This window comes from Tachyglossus aculeatus, chromosome 3 (genome assembly GCF_015852505.1).
Source record: "Tachyglossus aculeatus isolate mTacAcu1 chromosome 3, mTacAcu1.pri, whole genome shotgun sequence".
NCBI classification, from domain to species: domain Eukaryota; kingdom Metazoa; phylum Chordata; class Mammalia; order Monotremata; family Tachyglossidae; genus Tachyglossus; species Tachyglossus aculeatus.
In genome coordinates, this window is record NC_052068.1 from 79634523 (window position 1) to 79659539 (window position 25017).

The following is a 25017-nucleotide window of genomic DNA, read 5'->3' on the forward strand; positions in this document are numbered from 1 at the left end:
GACCGAAGTAGCCATCTCTGGCCCAGAGGCCTCCAGAAGGCCAACACGAGAGATGGAGGATCTCAGTGGCCTCCAGAAGGCTGTCAGGAGATGGGGGGGAATCTCCGTGGCCTCCAGAAGGCTGACAGGAGAGAGGGTGAGAATCCCAATGGCCTCCAGAGTGGCTGACATGAGATCTCAGGGGGCTTCAGAAGGCTGACAGGAGAGAAGGGGAGGGGGAATCTAGGTAGCTTCCAGAAGGCTGACAGGAGAGAGGCAGGGGGGATATCGATGGCTTCCAGGAAGCTGACAGGAAAGGTAGGGGGGGATCTCGATGGCTTCCAGGAGTCTGACAGGAGAGAGGCAAGGGGATCTCAATGGCTTCCAGGAGGTTGACAGGAGAGAGGCAGGGGGGATCACGATGGCTTCCAGGAGGCTGACAGGAGACAGGCAGGGGGATCTCGATGGCTTTCAGGAGGATGACAGGAGAGAGGCGGGGGATTTCGATGGCTTTCAGGAGGATGACAGGAGAGAGGCAGGGGGATCTCGATGGCTTTCAGGAGGTTGACAGGAGAGAGGCAGGGGGGATCTCGATGGCTTCCAGGAGGCTGACAGGAGAGAGGTGGGGGGAATCAAGGTGGCTTCCAAGAGATTGACAGGAGAGAGGCAGGGGGGGATCTCGATGGCTTCCAGGGGGCTGACAGGAGAGAGGCAGGGGGAGATCTCGATGGATTTCCAGAGGCTGACAGGAGAGAGGCGGGGGGGGATCTCGATGGCTTCCAGGAGGTTGACAGGAGAGAGGCAGGGGGGATCTCGATGGCTTCCAGGAGGCTGACAGGAGGGAGGCGGGGGGGGGGATCTCGATGGCTTCCAGGAGGCTGACAGGAGGGAGGCGGGGGGGGGGATCTCGATGGCTTCCAGGAGGCTGACAGGAGAGAGGCAGGGGGATCTCGATGGCTTCCAGGAGGCTGACAGGAGAGAGGCATGGGGATCTAGATGGCTTTCAGGAGGATGACAGGAGAGAGGCAGGGGGGATCTCGATGGCTTCCAGGAGGTTGACAGGAGAGAGGCAGGAGGGATCACAATGGCTTCCAGGAGGCTGACAGGAGAGAGGCAGGGGGGAATCAAAATTGACAGGAGAGAGGCAGGGGGGATCTCGATGGGTGACAGGAGCGAGGCGAAGGGTGGGGGGATCTCGACGGATTCCAGAAAGCTGACAGGGGCGACAGGGAGGATCCGGGCCCCACCCTGGGCGGGGAAGTGATGGCGAGGCCGGGTGGAGAAGGCAGATAAGAGAGGGGCGGGCGGGCGGACAGTGTCCCGGGCGGGGGCCCTGCGAGGCTGCGGCTCGGGGAGGAGCACAACGCCGCTCGGACTGAGGGAAAGCATTTCGGTGGCACCAATATGGCGGCGGCGGCGGGCAGGGCCGCGGCCCCCCGCCTGATGGCTTCGCGTAAGTCGGTGCTGTTGTTTTCGGACGCATCACCTCACGGCCGCCGCCGCTTCTGCTGGGGGTTGGGTTGGGTTAGGTTAGGTTAGGGCCGGGGGAGGGCGGCCGCCATCGCTGCGGGGAGCGGCAGGGACGGGGAGGGAGGCCCGGCCGGGGGCCGCTTCAGCCCCTGACGATTATATTCATTCATTCAGTCGTATTTATTGAGCGCCTACTGTGTGCGGAACACTGTACTAAGCGCTTGGGAAGGACAAGTCGGCAACAGATAGAGACGGTCCCTACCCAACAGTGGGCTTCCAGTCTAGAAAGTGGGCTCACAGTCTAGAGTTATAGATTATAGTAGTGGTGAGGCGCTTACTATGTGCCAAGCACTGTTCCAAGCGCTGGCGTAGATACAGGGTTATCAGGTTCGTTCATTCAATCGTATTTATTGAGCGCTTACTGTGTGCAGAGCACTGTACTAAGCGCCTGGGAAGTCCAAATTGGCAACAGATAGAGACGGCCCCTGCCCAGCAGTGGGCTCACAGTCTAGTAAGTGGGCTCACAGTCTAGAATTATAGATTATAGTAGTGGTTAGGCGCTTACTATGTGCCAAGCGCTGGCGTGGATACAGGGTAATCAGGTTCATTCATTCATTCATTCAATCGCATTTATTGAGCGCTTACTGTGTGCAGAGCACTGTACTAAGCGCTTGGGAAGTACAAGTTGGCAACATATAGAGACGGTCCCTAGCCATCAGTGGGCTCACAGTCTAGAAAGTGGGCTCACAGTCTTGAATTATAGATTATAGTAGTGGTGAGGCGCTTACTATGTGCCAAGCGCTGTTCCAAGTGCTGGTGTAGATACAGGGTATTCAGGTTCATTCATTCATTCAGTCAGTCATATTTATTGAGCGCTTACTGTGTGCAGAGCACTGGACTAAGCGCCTGGGAAGTCCAAGTTGGCAACAGATAGAGACGGCCCCTGCCCAGCAGTGGACTCACAGTCTAGAATTATAGATTATAGTAGTGGTGAGGCGCTTACTATGTGCCAAGCACTGTTCCAAGCGCTGGTGTAGATACAGAGTCATCGGGTTCATTCATTCATTCAGTCGTATTTATTGAGCACTTACTGTGTGCAGAGTACTGTGCTAAGCGCTTGGGAAGTCCAAGTTGGGAACATATAGAGACGGTCCCTAGCCAGCAGTGGGCTCACAGTCTAGAAAGTGGGCTCACAGTCTTGAATTATAGATTATAGTAGTGGTGAGGCGCTTACTATGTGCCAAGCACTGTTCCAAGCGCTGGTGTAGATACAGGGTAATCAGGTACATTCATTCATTCAATCGTATTTATTGAACACTTACTGTGTGCAGAGTACTGTGCTAAGCGCTTGGGAAGTACAGGTTGGCAACATATAGAGACGGCCCCTGCCCAGCAGTGGGCTCACAGTCTAGTAAGTGGGCTCACAGTCTAGAATTATAGATTATAGTAGTGGTTAGGCGCTTACTATGTGCCAAGCGCTGGCGTGGATACAGGGTAATCAGGTTCATTCATTCATTCATTCAATCGTATTTATTGAGCGCTTACTGTGTGCAGAGCACTGTACTAAGCGCTTGGGAAGTACAAGTTGGCAATATATAGAGACGGTCCCTACCCAACAGTGGGCTCCCAGTCTAGAAAGTGGGCTCACAGTCTAGAATTATAGTAGTGGTGAGGCGCTTACTATGTGCCAAGCACTGTTCCAAGCGCTGGCGTAGATACAGGGTCATCAGGTTCATTCAATCGTATTTATTGAGCGCTTACTGTGTGCAGAGCACTGGACTAAGCGCTTGGGAAGTACAAGTTGGCAACCGATAGAGACGGTCCCTACCCAACAGTGGGCTCACAGTCTAGAAAGTGGGCTCTCATTCGTTCATTCAGTCGTATTTATTGAGCGCTTACTGTGTGCAGAGCCCTGGACTAAGCGCCTGGGAAGTACAAGCTGACAACAGATAGAGACGGTCCCGACCCAGCAGTGGGCCCACAGTCTAGAAAGTGGGCTCATAGTCTGGAATTATAGATTATAGTAGTGGTTAGGCGCTTACAATGTGCCAAGCGCTGGGTAATCAGGTTCATTCAGTCGTATTTATTGAGCGCTTACTGTGTGCAGAGCACTGGGCTAAGCGCTTGGGAAGTACAAGCCAGCAACAAATAGAGACGGTCCGTACCCAGCAGTGGGCCCGCAGTCTAGAAAGTGGGCTCTCATTCGTTCATTCAACCGTATTTATTGAGCGCTTACTGTGTGCAGAGCGCTGTACTAAGCGCCTGGGAAGTACAAGTTGGCAACATATAGGGACGGTCGCTACGGCACTTATTATGTGCCAAGTGCTGGCGTAGATACAGGGTAATCAGATTCATTCATTCAATCGTACTTATTGAGCGCTTACTGTGTGCAGAGCACTGTACTAAGCGCTTGGGAAGTACAAGTTGGCAACATATAGAGACGGACCCTACCCAACAGTGGGCCCACAGTCTAGAAAGTGGGCTCACAGTCTAGAATTATTGATTATAGTAGTGGTTAGGCGCTTACAATGTGCTAAGCGCTGGCATAGATGCAGGGTAATCAGGTTGTCCCGTGGGTTCAAATCCCAGCACCGCCACTATTATTAGAGAAGCAGCGTGGCTCAGTGGAAAGAGCCCGGGCTTTGGAGTCCCAAGCGCTTAGTCCAGTGCTCTGCACATAGTAAGCGCTCAATAAATACGATTGAACCCATGACCTCTGACTCCAAAGCCCATGCTCCGTTATTATTATTACAGCACTTATGTATATGGCTGTCATTTTATGTATTTGTATTGATGCCTGTTTATTTGTATTGATGTCCGTTTCCCTGTCATTTTATGTATTTATATTTGATGGCTGTTTATTTGTATTGTCTGTTTGTTTATTTGTATTGGCTGTTTCCCCCACTGTAGTCTGTGAGCTTGTTGTGGGCAGGGATTATCTTTATTGCTATATTGTACTTTCCCAAGAGCTTAGTGCTGAGCTGTGCACACAGTAAGCGTTCAATAAATACTATTGAATGAATGAATGAAGTGGTAGTACCGTGCTGGGTGTGCCCAATCCAAATGATGATAATAATAGTGTTGGTATTTGTTAAGCAATTATTACGTGCCAAGCACCGTTCTAAGCGCTGGGGTAGATACAGCGTAATCAGGTTATCCCACCTGGGGCTCATGGTCTTCAACCCCATTTTCCAGGGGAGGGAACTGAGGCCCAGAGAAGTGAAGTGACTTGCCCAAGGTCACGCAGCCGACAAGCGACAGAGCCGGGATTAGAACCCACAACCTCTGGCTCCCCAGCCCCTGCTCTTTCCACTGAGCCACGCTGCTTCTCTAAAGCAAGAGAAGAGTTAAAAGGGACACCGGCGGGGGGAGTTGATCTTGCGACTTTGGAGCCTTCGTGACCAAGGGACAGTGGCAGCCTCTTGGGCTTTGCAGGCTCAGCTGGGGAGTTACATAATGAACGTCCTTTTCAGGGACGGACCGCTTACGGAATCAGAGCAGGGGCTTTCTGAGGTCCACCCCGCGGGGCGAGAGCCGGCATCGGGTCTGGAAAAGGCGGCTGCAGCCATCTCAGTCCGCTTGTTGCCAACTTGTCCTTCCCAAGCACTTAGTACAGTGCTCTGCACACAGTAAGCGCTCAATAAATATGATCGATTGATCTGTCGAACAGTGCTCTGCACACAATAAGCGCTCAATAAATACGATCGATTGATCTCAGTCAGACACGTACACTGAAATAGTACTAGCGCTGCTGATGACTGGATACCAGTTGTGAGAGCTTGATGGCACGTGGTGGGATGAAATGCAAAGCCCCAGGAGACTGCAACAAATTTTGACACGACGCGTGTGTTTTCCTAGAGAATGGCTAGAATCCGACTAATTTTACTTCTCCTCCCTTTCCCATCCTTCCCCTGTGCATATTACCTCTGATTTGTTACCAGTGTAATCATGATGATGATGATAATTGAGGTATTTAAGCCTGTCAAGCACTGTACTAAGCACTGGCTTGATACTTTAGTCAGGTTGGACATTCTCCCTGTACAGTCCTTCTTAGGCTACAAACCCCCTGCATTTGAGGCTCGCGGTCTGAGGAAGGGGAGCAGGTATCGAATATCATCATCATCATCAATTGTATTTATTGAGTGCTTACTGTGTGCAGAGCACTGTACTAAGCTCTTGGGAAGTACAAGCGCTTAGACTGTGAGCCCACTGTTGGGTAGGGACTGTCTATATGTTGCCAATTTGTACTTCCCAAGCGCTTAGTACAGTGCTCTGCACATAGTATGCGCTCAATAAATACGATTGCTGATGATGATGATGATACAAGTTGGCAACATATAGAGACAGTCCCATACCCATTTTACAGACGAGGAAACGGAAGTTAGGCGACTTGCCTACATATTTATTACTCTATTTATTTATTTTACTTGTACCTATCTATTCTATTTATTTTATTTTGTTAGTATGTTTGGTTTTGTTCTCTGCCTCCCCCTTCTAGACTGTGAGCCCACTGTTGGGTAGGGGCTGTCTCTATATGTTGCCAGCTTGTACTTCCCAAGCTCTTAGTACAGTGCTCTGCACACAGTAAGCGCTCAATAAATACGATTGATTGATTGATTGATTGCCCATGATCACAAAGCAAGCGATTGGAAGAGTTAGGATTACAACTCAGGTCCTCTGTGTCCCTGGTCCACGCTATTTCCACTGGGCCAGGCTGAGAGACCTGATGGTGGCATCACCCTTAGGAACCTATTTGACTATTTTTTCTTATCATTTCATTCAGTAGTATTTATTGAGTACTTATTGTGGGCACCACACTGTTCTAGGTGGTTGGGAGGATACAATTAAAGTAAAAGTCATGGTCTCTATCCTCAGGGTGCTAGGAATTGATCAGTCATCAAAGAAAGAGTCAAGAAGTTCTGCATTGAACCTCTTTATATAGTGTCTTTTATTACTGTTGCTTCACTGAGAGGAGGATGGTTATACCTGAGGGATTTGGGGTCGCAAAAGGGATTCTACAAAGAAGAGAAAGTGGTTGATAGTGGGAGTGAGAATCAGGACTCCTGAATTCTGCTGTTCTCTTTTTCTCCTTGGCAAATAAAGACATACAACTCCTGGACACTAGAACAAAGGGTAAGAAAGTGCAGTTTCAGGAGAGTTAGGATATTCAATTGTTTTGTGTTTTACATTGCCATTGATTTGCTTTGGCAATATTCCAAAAGCTACATGATGATAAACACAGATACCTGTATTTTTCTTTGTTTAGCGCTTCTCACAATATAGGGCAGCTGAGGAATTGAAATAATAATTTCCCTAGTTTCAGTAAGGTATATTGTAAAATGGGTCTTATGTGACATGCGGGTTTTTTGTTGGTTTGTTTTTTGGGTTTTTTTCCAGTGGATAGTGTAGGTGCCATAGCATGTTGGAAAATCTGTTTTGTATGCACTTTAACAGTACATTTCTAAGGTAAAATAATTCTTGTTGGAGGAGGGCAAGGAATTAATATATGTTGAGTTGTGCTTTTTGCACCTTTTTACTCTGAGTATAACTTAAAGATGTAGAAATGTGATATTTTTAAAAAGTCTTTTTGTTTTAAATTTAATGTGAAAAGTTAAATATCTTAAAGTTGTTTCCATTTCTGTCCCTGGAGATTCCAGGCCCCCCAGTCCTCATTCTCTTTGTATCTCTTCATATGCATAAAATGGAGGGAATTGAGAATTGAGGGGTCATATCTATAGCTTTCAGTTGAGATTTAATGGTGGCTTTTTTGTTTAACTACGTGATCCTTCTTCTCTTCAGCATAGACATATATCCCCCATCGCCTCTCCAAATCCTGGCTACCCAAATAAACCACTGTCTCCAAAATTCCTCGAGGTCCCACCAACTAATATAGTTTTCATTTTTAAGTGGAATATTAGGACACCAACCTGAGCTTGCAGCCTTCCTCATCTATTTCCTGAAGTGAGCAATGAGAAGGAAGGACAGAATAAATGTTTCAAAGGTGTTATGGGACAAAATCTCACGCAGTGTGGTTTTCTGGTCAGAAAAGTTCCCCACTAATGAATTCAGAGGGCCTGGCTTTAAATCCTGGCTCTGCCACTTGTCTTTTGGGTGACCTTGGGCAAGTCACTTAACTTCTATGGTCTGTTTCCTCAACTCTGAATTGGGGATTCAGAACCTTTTTTACCTTCTCCTTAGATTGTGAGCCCCACGTGGGACAGGGACAGTGTCTGACGTGATTAACGTGTACCTACCACAGTTCTTATAATAGTGCTGATCTCACTGCCGACCCCTCACCCACTTCCTGACTCTGGCCTGGAATGCCCTCCCTCTTCATATCCAACAGACAAATCACTTTCAGAGCCTTCCTGAAGGCACGTCAACTATAAGAGGCCTTCCCTGACTAAGTCCTCATTTGCTCTCCTCCCACGTCACCCTTTACACCCGGATTTGCTCCCTTTATTCACCCCACACTCAGCCCCACAGCACTTATATGCGTATCTGTAGTTCATTTATATTAGTATCTGTCACCGCCTCTAGACCGTAAGCCTGTTGTGGGCAGGAAACGTGTCTATCAGCTCTGTTAGCTTGGGCTTTCCCAAGCGTTTAGTACAGTGCATCGCGCACAGTGAGTGCTCAGTATATATGATTGATTGTTTAAACACTTAACAAGCACCATAATTATAGTCTGAGCAGGCCCAACTGGGCTAGAATCCAGGCATCCTGACTGCCAGTATAGGTTGGTGAAGTGGTGGTGAGAAGTAACTAAACCTGGAGAAAAGTTCTGGTACACAAATGTTTGCTTCCACGTTCGGCTTCTTTACTGCTACTGTGGCCTGTTTTGATTGTTGGGGCGATGACCGCAGGCTGGAGAGGCCACTTTGACCCTGGCTCTCTGGCATTTTGACATCTGCCTGTCTTGCTTGGCCTCTTTATTGGACCCATTAAAGCTATCGTGACTACATGTGCAAACCGTGCAGTGGCCATGACTTTCAAAACTCTCTGTAGAGCGTGATGATAAGCCAGATTTGAGTAGCCGGGAAAGAAGAGCAGTACCAGATGGAAGACTTGGACCAATCAATCAATCAGTCGTATTTATTGAGTGCTTTCTGTGTACAAAGCACTGTACTAGGTGCTTAGTAGAGTACAGTATAACAGAGTTGGTAGACACGTTCCCTGTCCACAGTGAGCTTACAGTCTAGAGGGGGAGAGACAGACATTAATGTAAATGAATTGCAGATATGTATATAAGTGCTGTGGGACTGTGGGTGGGGTGAATAAAGGGTGCAGTTCCAAGTGCAAGAGCGACACGGAAGAGAGTGGGAGAAGAAAAAAATGAGAGTTTAGTTGGGAAAGGCCTCTTGGAGAAGATGTACTTTAAATGAGGCTTATGAGATTGTAAATTTGTTTTGGATGGTGAATGTGTCTGATTATTGTTGTAATGTACTCTCCCAAGTGCATAGTACAGTGCTTCACGTAAAGTTAGCACTCAATATGATTGAATAAATATGGATTTTCTCTGTTGCTGAATTGTACTTCCCAAGCACTTAGTACAGTGCTCTGCACACAATAAGCGCTCAATAAATACGATTGAATGAATGAATGAATGAGAGGATATGAGAGATCCTTGGAAATGAGAGGAGGATGGAAAAATTTAAGAGGAGTGGTTTATTCTCTATGTCAGAATTACATATTAATAATGTTTGGTAGGCCTTAACTTGTTTCTTAATTAACCTGTTCTTTCTCCTACCTTAGGGTGTGATCTACATGTGGCACAGGGACTGTATCCAACTATAGTAAATGAGACTACTCCATCACTTTATAGTGTGCATGGTACAAAGTGAGCATTTAAGAAATACCATTCTTCTTCTCATTATTATAAGTACTATTATCACTATTCTGAAGCAGTGTGGCCTAGTGGAAAGAGCACAGGCCTGGAGTTCCACCACTTGTCTGCTGTGTGACCTTGGGCAAGTCCCGTAACTTCTCTGTGCCTGTTACCTGTAAAATGGGGATTAAGTCTGCAAGCCCCCTGTGGGACAGGGATTATGTACAACTGATTACCTTATGTCTACCCCAGTGCTGAGAACAGTGCTTGACACAGAGTAAGCACTTAGTAAATATCATTATTATTATTAATGGTGTAGTAATAATAATAATTAGATTAGTGTTTGGCCTCTATATTCAAAGGCAGGAGTAGTCTCAACAGAAGCTTCATAGTTTTTCATTGCATGCCTAACTACTTTATTTTTTTCTCAGTGATAAAAAACAACATCAGTAAAGTTAGAGCCCATCACCCATGGAGACATCAGTCTGGGGCAGCAGCGGCAGCAGCAAAGGTCAGACAAGCCGAAAGAACAAAACCTCAAGTTCAACCAGAGAAAAGGTAAAAGTGTATTTAAAGCTGAGATTCCCATCTCTACTGATGTAAACACCTTTGGGTATAGGCAGTTGTGGAGCAAAGATATTCTATAAATGCAGTGAAGTAAATATTTTGTTGTCTTTGACCCTCTATCTCCTGGCCAGCACCTTGCAGCAAATATATGAATACAAATTTGCATATGTTAATGGAGAAATAATTCAGAGTAATAATAATAATAATAAAAGTGGCATTTGTTAAGCACTTACTATGTGCGAAGCACTGTTTTAAGTGCTGGGGGGATACAAGGTGATCAGTTTGTCCCACGTGGGGCTTACAGTCTTAATCCCCATTTTACAGATGAGGGAACTGAAGCCCAGAGAAGTTAAGTGACTTGCCCACGGTCACACAGCTGACAAGTTGTGGAGGCGGGATTCGAACCCATGACTTCTGACTCCCAAGCCCGGGCTCTTTCCACTGAGCCATGCTGCTTCATGTTACCATGCTGCTAGAGTGCTGTATAAATGCAGTGGAGATAGTTTTGAATATTTTATTGTGTAAAATGCCATGAATCACTTTTATTGTTCACAGCCCATTGTGGTGATAAACATTAAGTGTCCAAAACTGCAAGGCATCAAGTAGAGTAGTATCAAGGACACTAAGTGTAGAAGACACACAAATAGAGTAGTGTTTGTTTTGCATATTTAGAAGCTGGTGTTGTTTGTATTACTTTCTCTTAATTTAGTAATGATTACACACTCTAATGCTGAAACTATTTCATAATCCATCTTGAAGTTTCCCTGTATAAATTTTAAGTAGCTGTTCCATAGGGAAACAGTGGATCAGAAGATTATAATGCCAGACACATGAGAACATTTTAAATGGGTTTTGTTATGGAAGTGAGCACTTAAAAGGGAGGGAAGTTGACTGTTCAGGCTTTGTGAGTACCTATGAATTGTCTTTGTTTTTACATTTTAGGGGAAGGGATTGGATTCTTGACTGTGGTGTTTGATTTTGTATTCTGGGAAAAGTAGAATTGCTCCGTAATTTACTAATGGAGCCATTCATCATTCACATCACGGTTTAGAATGAAAGGAATGGGTGTTTAAATGTGCCCAACTCCCGTACTTCTCCTTCACCTTCAAGATGGAACATTAAGTTTTCAAAGCTGCAAGAATGATGAAGTAATGAAATACCTCATTAAAAGCTTATTCATTGCATCCAGGTCTAAGCACAACTGAAGATGGTAAACAGAGATCAACCATCGTGAGCTTGACCTATCCTCTCAGATCAGTGTTTCCCAGGCAAGAACATATTATTTACTATTAGGTCATAATTTTTGATGGTGGAAGGCTGGATCCTAAGGGAGAAATCGGAGGCCAGAACACAAGGGGAGAGAGGGATTAGGTGAATTAGAAAAGATTACGAGCGTCATTTTAGTTTTTTCAAGTCTCTCTTTTTGGTAACTGGGGAATATAATGCCCAATTCCAAGGGTACATTTATTATCTTTAAAGCAGACCATTTCAATTGTTATAGAGTCTTTTGCCAAAGTAGATTTACTGACACAGTACTCTACCTATTACAGTGTTGATTATTTTGTATAAACTAAGCAGTCGGCAAATACATAGATCAAAAGGAGCAAGTTGGTTCTTGTTTGTTAAACGTAGTTGAGCAATGTAGATTGGTGCAGTCTTCAATATCCCAAGGATTCAGCGTGAGCATTCAGACTTTTATATGGCGTGCCTAAATGAGAGCTGTCTGTAAAGTATCTTATTCCGTCTACCTAACTGCTGGGTGGGAATTTTAATAAAAATGAGAATAAGTTACTTATGAAAAATGCTCTGGAAACTCTGAGTCTTGTCATATGCTGTCGAGTCGTCTCCACCCATAACGACGCCATGGACTTATCTTTCCCAGACTGCCCCATCTCCAGCTGCAGTCGTTCTGCTAGTGTATCCATAGTTTTCTTAGTAAAAATATGGAAGCGGTTTACCATTGCCTTCTTCCGTGCAGTAAACTTGAGTCTCTGCCCTCGACTGTCCCCTATGCCGCTGCTGCCCAGCACAGGCGAGTTTTGACTTGTAGCAGATTGCCTTCAACTTGCAAGCCACTGCCCAAGCTAGAAATGGAATGGGTAGGCCTCTGCTTGACTCTCCCTCCCGTAGTCAAGACTGGTAGAGCACTGGAAACTCTCCAGGTGTCACCCTGAGAGGGGGAAACTTTAAGTAGTAATAATTTAATCATGTGGCATTCTGGAATTGGGAGGGATAAGACTTTTAGCGTCTTTTCAGGATAGGGCCAGGTTTTCCAAAGTGCTTCTTTGCTTGAACAAGGCCCTCTTAATTCCGCACAAAAAGCTTTAAAACCAATCTGGACAGGGAGCTTGAACCCCCACCCTCCTCAAGGATAAGTCTCATGCTAGGATATTTGGTCTGCTTTTAATATTGCAAAATGGGATGGAAAATAGGAATTTTAAAAAATTCATTTCATTTGGGAAGCCAGCTTTCTGCTTTCCTCTGCCTTGCCTCATGCTTTACCATGGAACAATTTTTCTAGAAGAAATAAGCTTCAGAAAAATGGGCTTTTGAACAAAAGGATAGTGATGGGTCCTGTGAAACTGTACTTCCCTCTCGGAGCGCTTGAAAGAAGTCAGGGCCGTTTCTTTCGGTCTGTGGAGTCGCATGTGCCCTATCATTTCCTAAGTGAGGGTGTTCCGCAGTTTAGGGACAGTGATTTCCTGCCTCTTCTTCACCACAGACTGAACAACTCCTGGTTGATAGCTGTGGGTTTCTATGCCGGATCAAGTGTTTCCTCAGTTGTAGCACCTAAGTTAAAAAATGCCATTACCTTGCCTCCCAGTGAGTGGCTGCCTGTGGCCAGCTGCTTCCTATACCATCAAAAGAGCCCTAGAAGAGAGGAGCAGAGTGAAGAAAGAGATCAAATGGGTGGAGGGAAGGTTTGCTTTATAAGTGGAGGAAGTGAGTGGCAGAGTAGAGACTGATGGTTGAAACTGAAGTTGAGTTCCATGTGGAAAGCAGGAGGAAGCCAGGAAAGTGTTTGAAGGATTAAAGTGGCATGATCCGGCTGGCGGAAGATTTGGGGAGGTATTATTTTTAGTTCTTGGCCTTCAAGGTCAATACAGTTGCGTATTTGATTTTAGAGATCAAGCTAGTTCCACTAACCATCTGATTCTGAATAGTCTGGCGTAGCCAAAGCTCTGGGCAGGAGACACAGCTTTAGGAGTGGAGCAGGAGTTCCCCCTTTCCTTTCCTCTCCCCTCTAGACATTAAGCTTGTTGAGGGCAGGGAATGTGTCTACCAAGTCTGTTACACTGTTACATTGTACTCTCCCAAGCGCTTAGTACAATTCTCTGCACAGTAAGTGCTCAGTAAATATCACTCATTGATAATATGGAATGGTAGTGAAACCAAATAGCATACCAAAGCCAACCATTCACACAAAATAAATTTTAAGTTTCACAAGCATTTCGGACCAAGGCCTCAAAAAAAACTTACCTGTGTAAGTGGCTTTCACTGTCTGCACCCATCCATTTTAGTTTTCAAAATCTAGTTTTTACATTGATCATTGAGCACCCGCTACCTGAGTGCAAAGCACTGTACTTAGTGCTTGGGATAATACAACAGAAATACAACAGAGAGTACCCATTCCCTGCCCTCCAGAACCTTGCAGTCTAATGGGGGACAACAGACAAAAATTATGTACAAATAGTGAGAGTTTAAGAATGATCAAGGATGATAATATAGGTGAACTACTAATATGTCAGGATAAACCTTCTGGTTAAGTAACTGAAAATACAGAAGTGCTAACTGAGTGACTGTTGGGTTGATGTCATTTGGATGTTGTGAATTTGTCAGGAATCACTTCGTGAAGGAGATGGGGATTTCAAAGGGCTCTGAAGATGGGGAAGAACTGTGATCTGGGAATGTGTAGGAGGAGAAGCAGCGTGACCTAGTGGATAGAGCACGAAACTGGGAGACAAGGACCTGGGTTCTAATTCCGGCTCCGTCACTTGTCTGCTTTATAACCTTGGCCAAGTCACTTAACTTTTCTGTGCGTCAGTTACCTCATCTATAAAATGGGGATAAGACTGTAAACCCCATGTGGGATATGGACTGTGTCCAGCCTGCTTAGCTTGTCTCTACCCCAGTACTTAGAACAGTACATAGCAAACACGTAACAAATACCATTAAAAAGAAAAAAGAAAAGAAGCATGTTCCCGATCAAAAGAATCATGTGAGCCTGGGGTGGGAGTTGAAAAAGGTGAGGGAAAAATAAGTTTAAGTGCAAAGAATACAAGCTGGCGAGTAGCGAGCTCTACCTGGATAGAGTGGACTGAAAGAGAAGGTTGACTTGGAGGCTCAGCTTGGTTTGGGAAAAGGAAGGGATGGAAATTAAGGGTACTCCACAATTGCAATGTGACATTTCTATGCGCTCAGATTTCAGATCTGTGTTTTGAGGAATCCCTTCCTTTTTTGTTCTCAGTATAAATCACAATTAAATGTGTTGCCCTAAAAGTCGAGCACCTTAGTGACGGGGGAAGACATGGTGAAGGAATTTCAGCTCTCAGGAAAATAAGCATTTGCAAGCTAACCTTTAAAATTTGTTTTATATAGGAAACCTAAAACAGGAATATTGTTGTTAAACATGGGAGGCCCTGAGACACTGGGAGATGTTCATGACTTCCTCCTGAGGCTTTTCCTGGATAGAGACCTGATGACACTTCCTGTACAAAAGTAAGAATTAGGATTGATCAACTACCCACTTTTTCTTTCCTGAATAGTCATATTTACTTACAAATATCTCCTCAAAACCAATATTAGTCTTATTTTTGTTTAGAGTAAATCTTTTCTCATATTTCCAGTCATGATTATCTTTTTTTAAGAAAAAGTAAGCAACTGATTCAAGAGAAAGGGTGGCTAAAGGGAAATCACTTCTGATGGAGTAAGAGCTCCAAAAAATGAGGGAATATGAGATTTGTTTACCTTTTCTGTGTCCTTTGGTACCTGTGTTACTCTCCTGCCATTTGTTTCCAAAGACAGTATGTTTGTTGTTTAAAATGTCATCCCAACTTCCTTGGCCAGACTGCTTTGTCTGAGCACCTTCAGCTAAAAAACAAAGATGTGTGCTGTGGCTGAGCACCTTCTACAGTTAAAAACCAAAAAAATAAACAAATAAGAAAATGTTCTTGTCTTCCATTACTGTGAGCAACAAATGGTCTATTCAGCCACTGTCTTTGAGTAGTTACAAGTCACTTGGGTACCCGTTGCCCGTCCCCTCTGCCCCACACCAGCCCATAGTATGCCTGCAAATATCTTTCTACTCTATGAATATGTCCTCATATATTTTACTGAAATGATATAAGACACAAGTCAACTTACCCATGTACTGGGTGTTCAGGGATCCCAAATTTTCTTCATGACAATTTCAGCAGTCAAAATTGTTCAGTTGATCAACTGATCGATCAGGAAACTGGAGCCCTTTAGCATTGTATCGAACGTGGCTCCAGAGGTCCCTGCCAGACTTGGCCATTGCTGGCTAAGGTTACTGCTCCTTTATCCCATTGCTTAGCTAAAGATCCAGGTGTCACAGGTGAGTTGACAACTGGATTTTTTTAAAACAATTTTGGTCTAGTTCGTCTCTCTGTTTTGATTGGCTTATTTGTTTTTGACTGGTGGTTAAAACAGATGACTTAACTAAATGTTGAATGATTTAGTAAGTTGGCACCATTCATCGCCAAACGCCGCACACCCAAAATTCAGGAACAGTACAGCAGGATCGGAGGAGGGTCGCCCATCAAAATGTGGACTACGAAGCAGGGGGAAGGCATGGTGAAGCTGTTGGATGAACTCTCGCCACAAACAGGTACTATGAGGTCAAGGAAACGGGCTCAGGGTTAAGAACTAGGCATCGAAATTCTGGAATTGACTGTGGAAGGACCAAGACACTTTTATATGTAGATCACGATGAAGTTCCTGAAATATGGCTCCTCTTCTGAATTCCAACACAACAGATTAAAGAAAAAACAACAAACAAGCCCTAGGTTTCTGGAATTGACTGTGGAAGGACCAAGACAATTTTATATGTAGATCACAATGAAGTTCCTGAAATATGGCTCCTCTTCTGAATTCCAACAGTACAGATTAAAAAAAAACCCAACAAATAAGCCCTAGGCTTTGAACAAAGATCTTTTAAAATAAGTTTGAGAAACTTGGAGAAAGAAGTAGGGTTGACCTGGGTAATAAAGACTCATTTTGAAATGATGGGAAGATTTTGATTGTGACTGGAACACCACATGTTAGTGTGAGGCCCACTGGAATGTGATCTAAAGTAATGTGCCCACTGGAGTGTGATCTAAAGTAATGTGGGGGACACTGCGTGGCTCAGTGGAACAAGCATGGGCTTTGGAGTCAGAGGTCAGGGGTTCAAATCCTGGCTCCGCCAATTGTCAGCTGTGTGACTTTGGGCAAGTCACTTAACTTCTCTGTGCCTCAGTTACCTCATCTGTAAAATGGGGATTAAGACTGTGAGCCCCCCGTGGGACAACCTCATCACCTTGTATCCTCCCCAGCTCTTAGAACGGTGCTTTGCACATAGTAAGTGCTTAATAAATGCCATTATTATTATTATTATTATTAAACTAGTCCTGAGCAGCAGGCTGTATATGGGGAACAGACCTTGGGCAAATCTGATGTTATTTTGAACAGCTATGTGTGTGTGAAGTTGTTTTTCAGTAGACGGGAGGCAGTGTGGCCTAGGGAAGCAGCATGGCCTAATGGATAAAGCACAGGCCCAGGACTCAGAGGCCATAGGTTCAAATCCTTGCTCTGCTACTCTTCTGCTGTGGGCAAGTCACTTAACTTCTCTGGGCCTTAGTTACCTCATCTGTAAAATGGGGATTAAAACTGTGAGCTCGATGTGGGACGCGGACTGTGTCCAACATGACTAGCTTGTATCTACCTCAGCATTTTGTACAATGCCTGGGATATAGTAAATGCTTAACAACAATTGTATTTATTGAATGCTTACCGGGTACAGAGCACTGTACTAAGCATTTGAGAGAGAGTACAGTATAGCAGAATTGGTAGACATGTTCCCTGCCTACAGTGAGCTTAACAAATACCACTAAAAAAGGAAACCATCCTAGAAGACTGTTGCTTCAGAAAGTGAATTTTTCTGCTGTTTAAAATTACTAAAAATGGAGGGACCATGTCACAAATTGTCTGTTAATATTTATAATGGTGTTATTGCATTTGAGGAAAACTATGAACCAAAAATGTACCAAAAGACAAGGCCTGCTGTGTTTGTAATACACAATAAATAAAATCTATTCTAGGTTGATACTTTACTTCTGAGTCTTTAAAGTGACCCAATTTACTGTGTTGCCTTTATTCATATTCTTGGAAAAAAAAATGACACCAACAAATTAACCAACCAGATTATGGTGGAGGCTTTATTTCTACATATATTTAAATTAGCCATATTCCCTAATTAAATATTTTGCCTGTGTTTGATCACTGTTGAAGATGACTAGTTCCTAAATTGGAAGATATGTATTTTATTGTGATGACAATAAAGAGAGTCTTATCTACCCACTCTGGGAATTACTTTAAATTTGGTTTCCAATTTTGACCCACCATCCCGTATCTGACAGGACAGCATTCAGATGTCATTTAGTCTGCAGATTTTGGAGAGCACCCTGACCACAGACAGTACACGTCTTCAATAATAATAGTAATAATAATAATAATAACAATGTTGGTATTTGTTAAGCGCTTACTATGTGCCAACCACTGTTCTAAGCGCTGCAGTAGATACAAGGTTATTAGGTTGTCCCACTTGGGGCTCACAGTCTTGATCCCCATTTTACAGATAAGGTAACTGGGGCACAGAGAAGTGAATTGACTTGCCCAAAGTCACACAGCTGACAAGTGGCAGAGCCGGGAGTAGAACCCACGACCTCTGACTCCCAAGCCCGGGCTCTTTCCACTAAGCCACGCTGCTTATGGGGTGTAACTGATGCCTGGTGGAAGAGAGTTAAAGGAATCTGCCTGAAGAAGTAATAACTGATTAATCATAAGCTTCATTGTCAGAGGTGTGAGCTTTGGACACGAAGGGCAGTAGGATATTTAGGTCGGTTTGCCATATCTGCTGTTTAACCCACTGTCTGGGGGACTTTGTAAACTCTGGGGCTTTGAATAAATTTTCATGGAACTAATAATTTCCTCAGGGGATCAGCCTTGATGTAGCTATCAATCCATCATATTTATTGAGCGCTTACTGTGTGCAGAGCACTGTACAAAGCGCTTAGGAGAGTACAGTATTACAGAGTTGGTAGACATATCCCCTGCCCCAAACCATCATACAGTTTAGAGGGAGAGGCAGACTTTAATGTAATTTGTGGATATGTACATTCGTGGGTAGGGTTGAGGGTGGTGCAAATCCAAATATAAGAGTGACACAAAAGGAAGAGGGAGTAGGGGAAAATGAGAGCTTAGTCGGGGAGGGCCTCTTGAAGGAGATGTGATTTTAATAAGGCTTTGAAGGTAGTGAGGGTAGTGGTCTGTTGGATATAAAAGGGGAAGGAGTTCCAGACCAGAGGCAGGGCACAGTCAAGGAGTCAGTGCCAAGATAGATGAGATTGAGGTACAGTTAGTAGTTTGGAGGTAGAGAAGTAAAATGATAATTTTGGGTGTAGTAGGAAATCAGTGAGTTAAGATAGGGGGCAAGGTGATTGAGTGGTTTAAAACCAATGGTAATGATTTTCTGTTTAATGTGGAGGTGGATAGGCATCCACTGGAGGTTATTGGAAATCATGGACTGAATTTGTTTTTAGAAAATGATCCAGGCAGCAGAATGAAGTATGGACTGGAGTGGGGAGAGACAGGAGGCAGGGAGGTCAGCAAGGAGGCTGATGAAATAGCCAAGGTGAGATAGGATAAATGCTTGGGTCAGCAGAGTAGCAGTTTGGATGGAGAAGAATGGATAGATTTTAGCAATATTGTGAAGGTAGAGTCCACAGGATTTGTTGACAGATTGAATATGTGTGCTGAACGAGAGAGGTGAGGCGAGGACACTGCCAAGGTTATGGGCTTGTGAGATAGGATGGTGATCCTGTTATGGGAAAGTAACGGGGAGGACAGGGTTTGGGTGGGTAGGCAAGTACGAGAAGATGAGTTCTGTTTTGGACATTTTTTTTATGGAACATGTTAAGCACTGGTTTAAGTGCTTAAACCACTTTTTAAGGACTTGTGAGATACAAGCTAATCAGGTTGGAAACAGTCCTTGTCCTACACGGGGCTCACAGTCCTAATCCCCATTTTACAGATGAGGTAATTGCGGCACAGAGCAGTTAACTGACTTGCCCAAGTTCACACAACAGACAGATGGTGGAACCAGAATTAGAACCCAGGTTCTTCTGACTCTCAGGCCCGTTTTCTATCCAAATGTCATGTTTGAGGTGTTGGCTAGCTGCTACCAGGGCAGAGAACTTAAGCGACACCTGGACATTTTACTCACTTGGGATTAATCCATTGAGTTCCCTAGAAGATCCTGCAAGCCCACACACAACCAGCCAGGAGATCTCAGGACTTCCTGAAATCCCTTTGGAGCTTCCCTTAAGGGAGGCACTGGCTAATGTGGGCTTGGTGAGCATTTTCCATATCTCCAGAATTAGTTCAGCCCTGGAGCGAAGCCTATGAAAGTAGGCTTAGGTATGGAGGTGTCTCCCTAGGGCCTAATCCCCATATTTCAGCCGTTAGGATTTGATTTGCTATTAGAACTCTCAGCAACTAAACTTGTTGGTCTTAAAAGGTGTTGGTGAAAATGGGAGGAGAGAAACAGAATGTCCTTTAATATCTGTCACCAGGAAAAAGAATCTGACACTTAAGTTAAAGAATGCATTTATAAACTAAGGGATGTAGACATCCAATAAATGCTGTTGTTAACGAAAGATGATGAGAATAGTGATATAAAGACTGTTAACAAAGTAAAGCATACCTACAAACGAATATTAAACAAGGACTTGGGAAATTTCAGCAGTTGAGGAGCACCACAGAAGATCAGGTTAACTCAGGGGTTCGAATGCAATTTTTTTTAACCTTGGAAAACTCTGTACAAAGCCAGGAAAGTGAAAGCCTCCCATGCAGATTCACACAGACCCACCTACTCTTTCTAAAGGATAAGGTAGGAGCACAGGAACCTAATTGTCAGTTCTTATTCCATATTTTTACTGATTAAGTGGAACAAAATAGATACAATTTTCAAATATCAAACCTATGAAATTTGACATATGCTGTATGCTTTGTCCTGTATCTCTATTTTTTTAAAAACTGGTAAAAATTCATATAAAGGCAGGCCTGAATCAGCTGTCTATGTGGGTGTTGATCGCATTATGTGTAGTTCCTTGCAGGGCCATATCAGAAACCTGTGCAAAGATCAACCTCTCTGTCTTCTTTCTTTCTTCCTCTGTTTTTCCAAACAGCACCTCACAAATATTACATTGGATTTCGTTATGTCCATCCTCTAACAGAAGAAGCAATAGAAGAAATGGAAAAAGATGGAATTGAAAGGGCTGTTGCTTTCACGCAGTATCCGCAGTACAGCTGCTCTACAACAGGTGCGGGCTTGTTTTTTTTTTCAAATTGGAGGGTAAGCATTGCACAGAGCCAAACGTGGTGACATGAAGTGCCTGGGAATCAGGGTGCTCATGGAGTATTACAAAGAGATGTGTAGATCTTTTAAGATTTGAATGGCAAATCCAGCCTGTTCCCTTTAAACTCTACAATTCAGGGTAGCCTGTTGAAATCTCTCACTTGAGTTATTTACCCATTCTGCAGACAATTAGAACAGTGAGTTAGAAACAGTGTCTCAGGATCATCTTTAGCTCTAAAATTTGTGTAAAAAGCCTCAATTTCATTACCCCAGGACTCTGTTTACCAGTGTAAATAAATGGATGTTAATTTAAAGGCAAAAATGTTGGTTCACATAGCATCTGGGATTATAACATTTCACAGTGGATTACCTAATTCTCAGCCATCATAGGTTGAATATATTGTGCCCACTTTGTGCAGAGCATTGGTACAAAGCACTTGGGAGAGTATAAAAGAGAGTATAAAAGGACATGATCCCTGTCCTCAAATAGTTTACAGTCGAGCATCTGAAAACTTCACTGTTCTTGGTATTGGAAGTAGTAAAGTAGAAGTACCAAAAACTCATCATCCACATGTACTACTCTGAAGAAACTGACCCATTCTTCGCAGTCTCCCTCTCTCCCTCCCCCACTCGAATTCCAGTTTTGTCCTATGAATACGCCTTTTGCAAGAACGGTCACTGTCGCACCCTGGTTTCATGGTCATCATGACATTTTTGCTCTCTGATTGTTCTTAGATGAAAAAAACTGAGTATGGAAAGGATTTCTCACTAGTTCTCAATTTTAACTGGCAAGTCCTTTTGGTTCCCTTGGCTCAATTTCTTCTCTCGGGCTCCCTCCTTCTGCTGGGTGGGGATGGAGTGGGCGATGCTGTCGGAAGTAACAGCGGGAGGTGGTGCTGCTGGCGGTGGCAGAGGCAGTAACAACCTCCTTCTCGTCCTTCTTTCTCCAGCTCCTTGTGCCAATCCCATCTCAATAAATCTTAAAATATTGGCATTATTTTAAGGTTATTGTGGAACCATTTCTGAACTTTAAAGTTAAATGGCAGCTGCTTCTGCTAACCCGCTCTTCATTCCCATCATAGTGAAAAAGCATTTATTAAACACCCACCTCCGCATTCTAGGCAGCAGCTTAAATGCCATTTACCGATATTATAATGAAGTAGGGAAGAAGCCAACGATGAAGTGGAGTACGATTGACAGATGGCCAACTCACCCTCTCCTTATTCAGGTAAGGGAAGCTAATCACCAATGTCTTTTGAAGTTTTTGTTGCTAGGTGAATCAGGTTTTCATCCCCATGTAATACAATTTTTGTCCCTCCCCAAGATTTAACTGTTTCATGTCCCATTCCACAGTCTTAAATCATAAACTTGATTGTATCCTTTCACGCTTGAAGGGACAACTCAAGGAATAAAAATATTTTGGCTTCTAAAAGTAACTGTTTTGCAAGAGGCAGTAAAAAGTCATAAGCCAATAGAAACATTAGAGAATGGTATTTTTGTCTCAAAGAGCATGCGGTATGTAGATCTCTGGTCAAGTTATAAAACTTTGTTATAATCAGTCAATAATTGATATTTATGGAGCACTTACTGTGTGCAGAACACTGTAGTAAGAGCTTGGGAAATACAGTTCAATACCTGCCCACCAGGAGCAGAATAAACTTTTAATTTACTTTCAATTACAAACCTCATGCCTTTCAGAATAATACTGTATTATAAGTCCATTCCTTTTCTTTTATGACATGCTTTTTCTGAAGTGCATATGACTTAAAAATAGATCTCTTGTGCCAGGGCATATATTTGGGCTTAAATCTTTCATTGTGGGGTAATCCAGAATCATTCTTTTCATGCACTTTTTCCATTTGGTTTTTTTATGAAATAAATTCAGAAAACAATAATTCAAGAAGAATACAAACAAGCAAAATTTAAACCTATTTCTAAACTTAGGATTCCAGGAGCAGAATACATTTTTAATTTACTTTCAATTACAAACCTCATGCCTTTCCGAATAATACTGTACTATAAGTCCATTCCTTTTCTTTTATGACATGCTTTTTCTGAAGTGTATATGACTTAAAAATAGATCTCTGTGTGCCAGGGCATATATTTGGGCTTAAATCTTTCATTGTGGTAATTCAGAATCATTGTTTTCATACACTTTTTCCATTTGGTTTTTTTATGAAATAAATTCAGAAAACAATAATTCAAGAAGGATCTAAACAAGCAAAATTTAAACCTATTTCTAAACTTAGGATTCCTTGAATTTTTGTGCTAGCACTTGACTCAAAAACAGTCACCATTTGAACTTGGGGTGCATTATCATCTATTTGAATGGGATAAAATGTATTTAAAAAGGAAAAATAAAGAATGTAGCTTTTAAGAACCTTACTTTGTTTTTTGAAGTTCACTGATTTCCAGCAAATTGCCGCTAACTTTACATCTTGAAATATATTTGAAATATTTAGTTCTTACCCATAAAATCTGTAACCACTAGATGGCAGTAGACATCATTAAAAGGGATGTCCAGGGAAATAATAATAATAATAATAATAACAATAATAATAGCATTTATTAAGCGCTTACTATGTGCAAAGCACTGTTCTAAGCGCTGGGGAGGTTACAAGGTGATCAGGTTGCCCCACGTGGGGCTCACAGTCGTAATCCCCATTTTACAGATGAGGTAACAGAGGCACAGGGAAGTTAAGTGACTTGCCCAAAGTCACACTGCTGACAAGTGGTGGAGCCTGGATTTGAACCCATGACCTCTGACTCCAAAGCCCGGGCTCTTTCCACTGAGCCACACTGCTTCTCAAGGTCTAAATCATATTTCACACTTAATTAAATGGGTTTCATTACTTGTAGTATGTTTGTCCTTCACAACTTGGGAACAACCCTCTTAGAGAAACATGTATTCTGTTGTCCTGAATGAGCCCTTACTACAGTGCCTGGCACATAGTAAGCACTTAACAAATCATCATCAATTGTATTTATTGAGCGCTTACTATGTGCAGAGCACTGTACTAAGCACTTGGGAAGTACAAATTGGCAACATAACAAACTTAACAAATAACATCATCATCAACTTTGTATCATGGACAAACTGTTCTTCCTTAACTGGCTTCTTTCTCAGAAGATGCTTGGATTTAAAGAATCTTAATCAGTTAACATTAACATGCAGTAGCACCCCACAATAGAGATATCTGCAGTAAAGCAGTACTTTTCTCAATAATAATAATTGTGGTATTTGTTAAAGTGCTTACTATGTGCCAGGCACTGTACTAAGTGCTGGGAGGGCGATACAAGCAAATCTGGTTGGACACAGTCCCTCGTCCCACATTGGACACTCAGTCTTAATTCCCGTTTTAAAGATGAGGTAACAGACCCAGAGAAGTGAAGTGACTTGCTCAAGGTCACACAGCAGACAAGTGGCGGAGCCTGGCGTAGAACCCATGACCTTCTGACTCCGAGGCCCATGCTCTATCCACTATGCCATGCTGCTTCTCAAATATGCCATAGAGATCGGGAAATGTTACTCCTTTCAGGAGGAGTTGAATTCACACAGCCTGATCCTGGATTCACAAAACCCAGAATTGGGGTTTTTTTTTGTCATTTTAAAAGTCAAAATACATAGCCAAGGGGAATGTAGAGGACTATCGCAGTGGCAGAATGTCATCGAGGAAGAAGTCAAGCATGCTTGGAGTTGTGTTTGGGATCTAGGACTGTTTAAATATGTGACTTTTTAAAAATAATACTTATTAAGCACTTATTATGCACCAGGCACTGGCGTAGATACACAATAATCAGGTTGTACACAGTCCAGGTCCCATATGGGGCTCACAGCCACAATTATTTTATTAATTCCCATTTTACAAATGAGGTTACTGAGGCACAGAGAAGTTGTGACTTGCCCAAGGTCACACAGCAGATAAGTTGTGGAGCAGGATTAGAACCCAGGTCCTTTGACTCTTAGGTCTGTGCTCTTTCCACTAGGCCACGCTGCTTTTCTGACTGCAGGTTGGTTAACCTCTCTGTCAGGCAATTCCTCCTTTTACAAAATGGGCATAATCTTTTGTATCACTCCCACCACTTAATTAATTTGAATATAGAAGATGTAGTGGTTGTGTAAGTGAAGAGGTTTGAGTTTGGAGAAACTTTATTTGATAATTCTGATTAATCAAACAGTGGTATTTATTGATCTCTTAAGGAATGTAAAGCATTGTATTAAGCACTGGGAGAGAAACAAGGCATATACTTTTTGTCCTCAAGGAACTTAGAGTCTAACAGGGGAGACAGACAAAAGTTATGTACAAATAAGATAAAGAGAAAGAACAAGGATGTATCAGGAGGTAGTACCAATATGTCAGGTTGAAATAGCTGAATAATTGAATATTCAAGTAAATATAAAATTGTACATGCATGTGACTAGGAAAAAATACATAGATTCCAAGGGTAGCTTTTAAAAAAAAACTATTACAAGATAGTATTATGCATATTCACTTTGGTGTGGTGCATGATTTTCATACCCATTTTGCTTGTACAA

The 25017-nt window shown here is 43.2% G+C and overlaps 1 protein-coding gene and 1 non-coding gene across 2 annotated transcripts in view; one reads left to right on the forward strand and one right to left on the reverse strand.

Moving 5' to 3' along the window:
• Positions 1-1367: 1367 nt before the first annotated feature.
• The window catches only part of FECH (ferrochelatase), a 40579-nt gene continuing 16929 nt past the window's right edge, over positions 1368-25017 (forward strand). Inside the window, exons 1-6 of the mRNA XM_038744318.1 lie at positions 1368-1432; positions 9709-9835; positions 14444-14563; positions 15544-15692; positions 20311-20445; positions 21602-21708. Coding sequence (XP_038600246.1) covers positions 1384-1432; positions 9709-9835; positions 14444-14563; positions 15544-15692; positions 20311-20445; positions 21602-21708 — 687 coding nt within the window. The 5' untranslated portion in view covers positions 1368-1383. The remainder of the gene's footprint in view (positions 1433-9708; positions 9836-14443; positions 14564-15543; positions 15693-20310; positions 20446-21601; positions 21709-25017) is intronic.
• LOC119926196 lies at positions 11887-12024 on the reverse strand. The gene has a single exon (XR_005450092.1). It is a non-coding gene; the product is annotated as a small nucleolar RNA SNORA7 (small nucleolar RNA).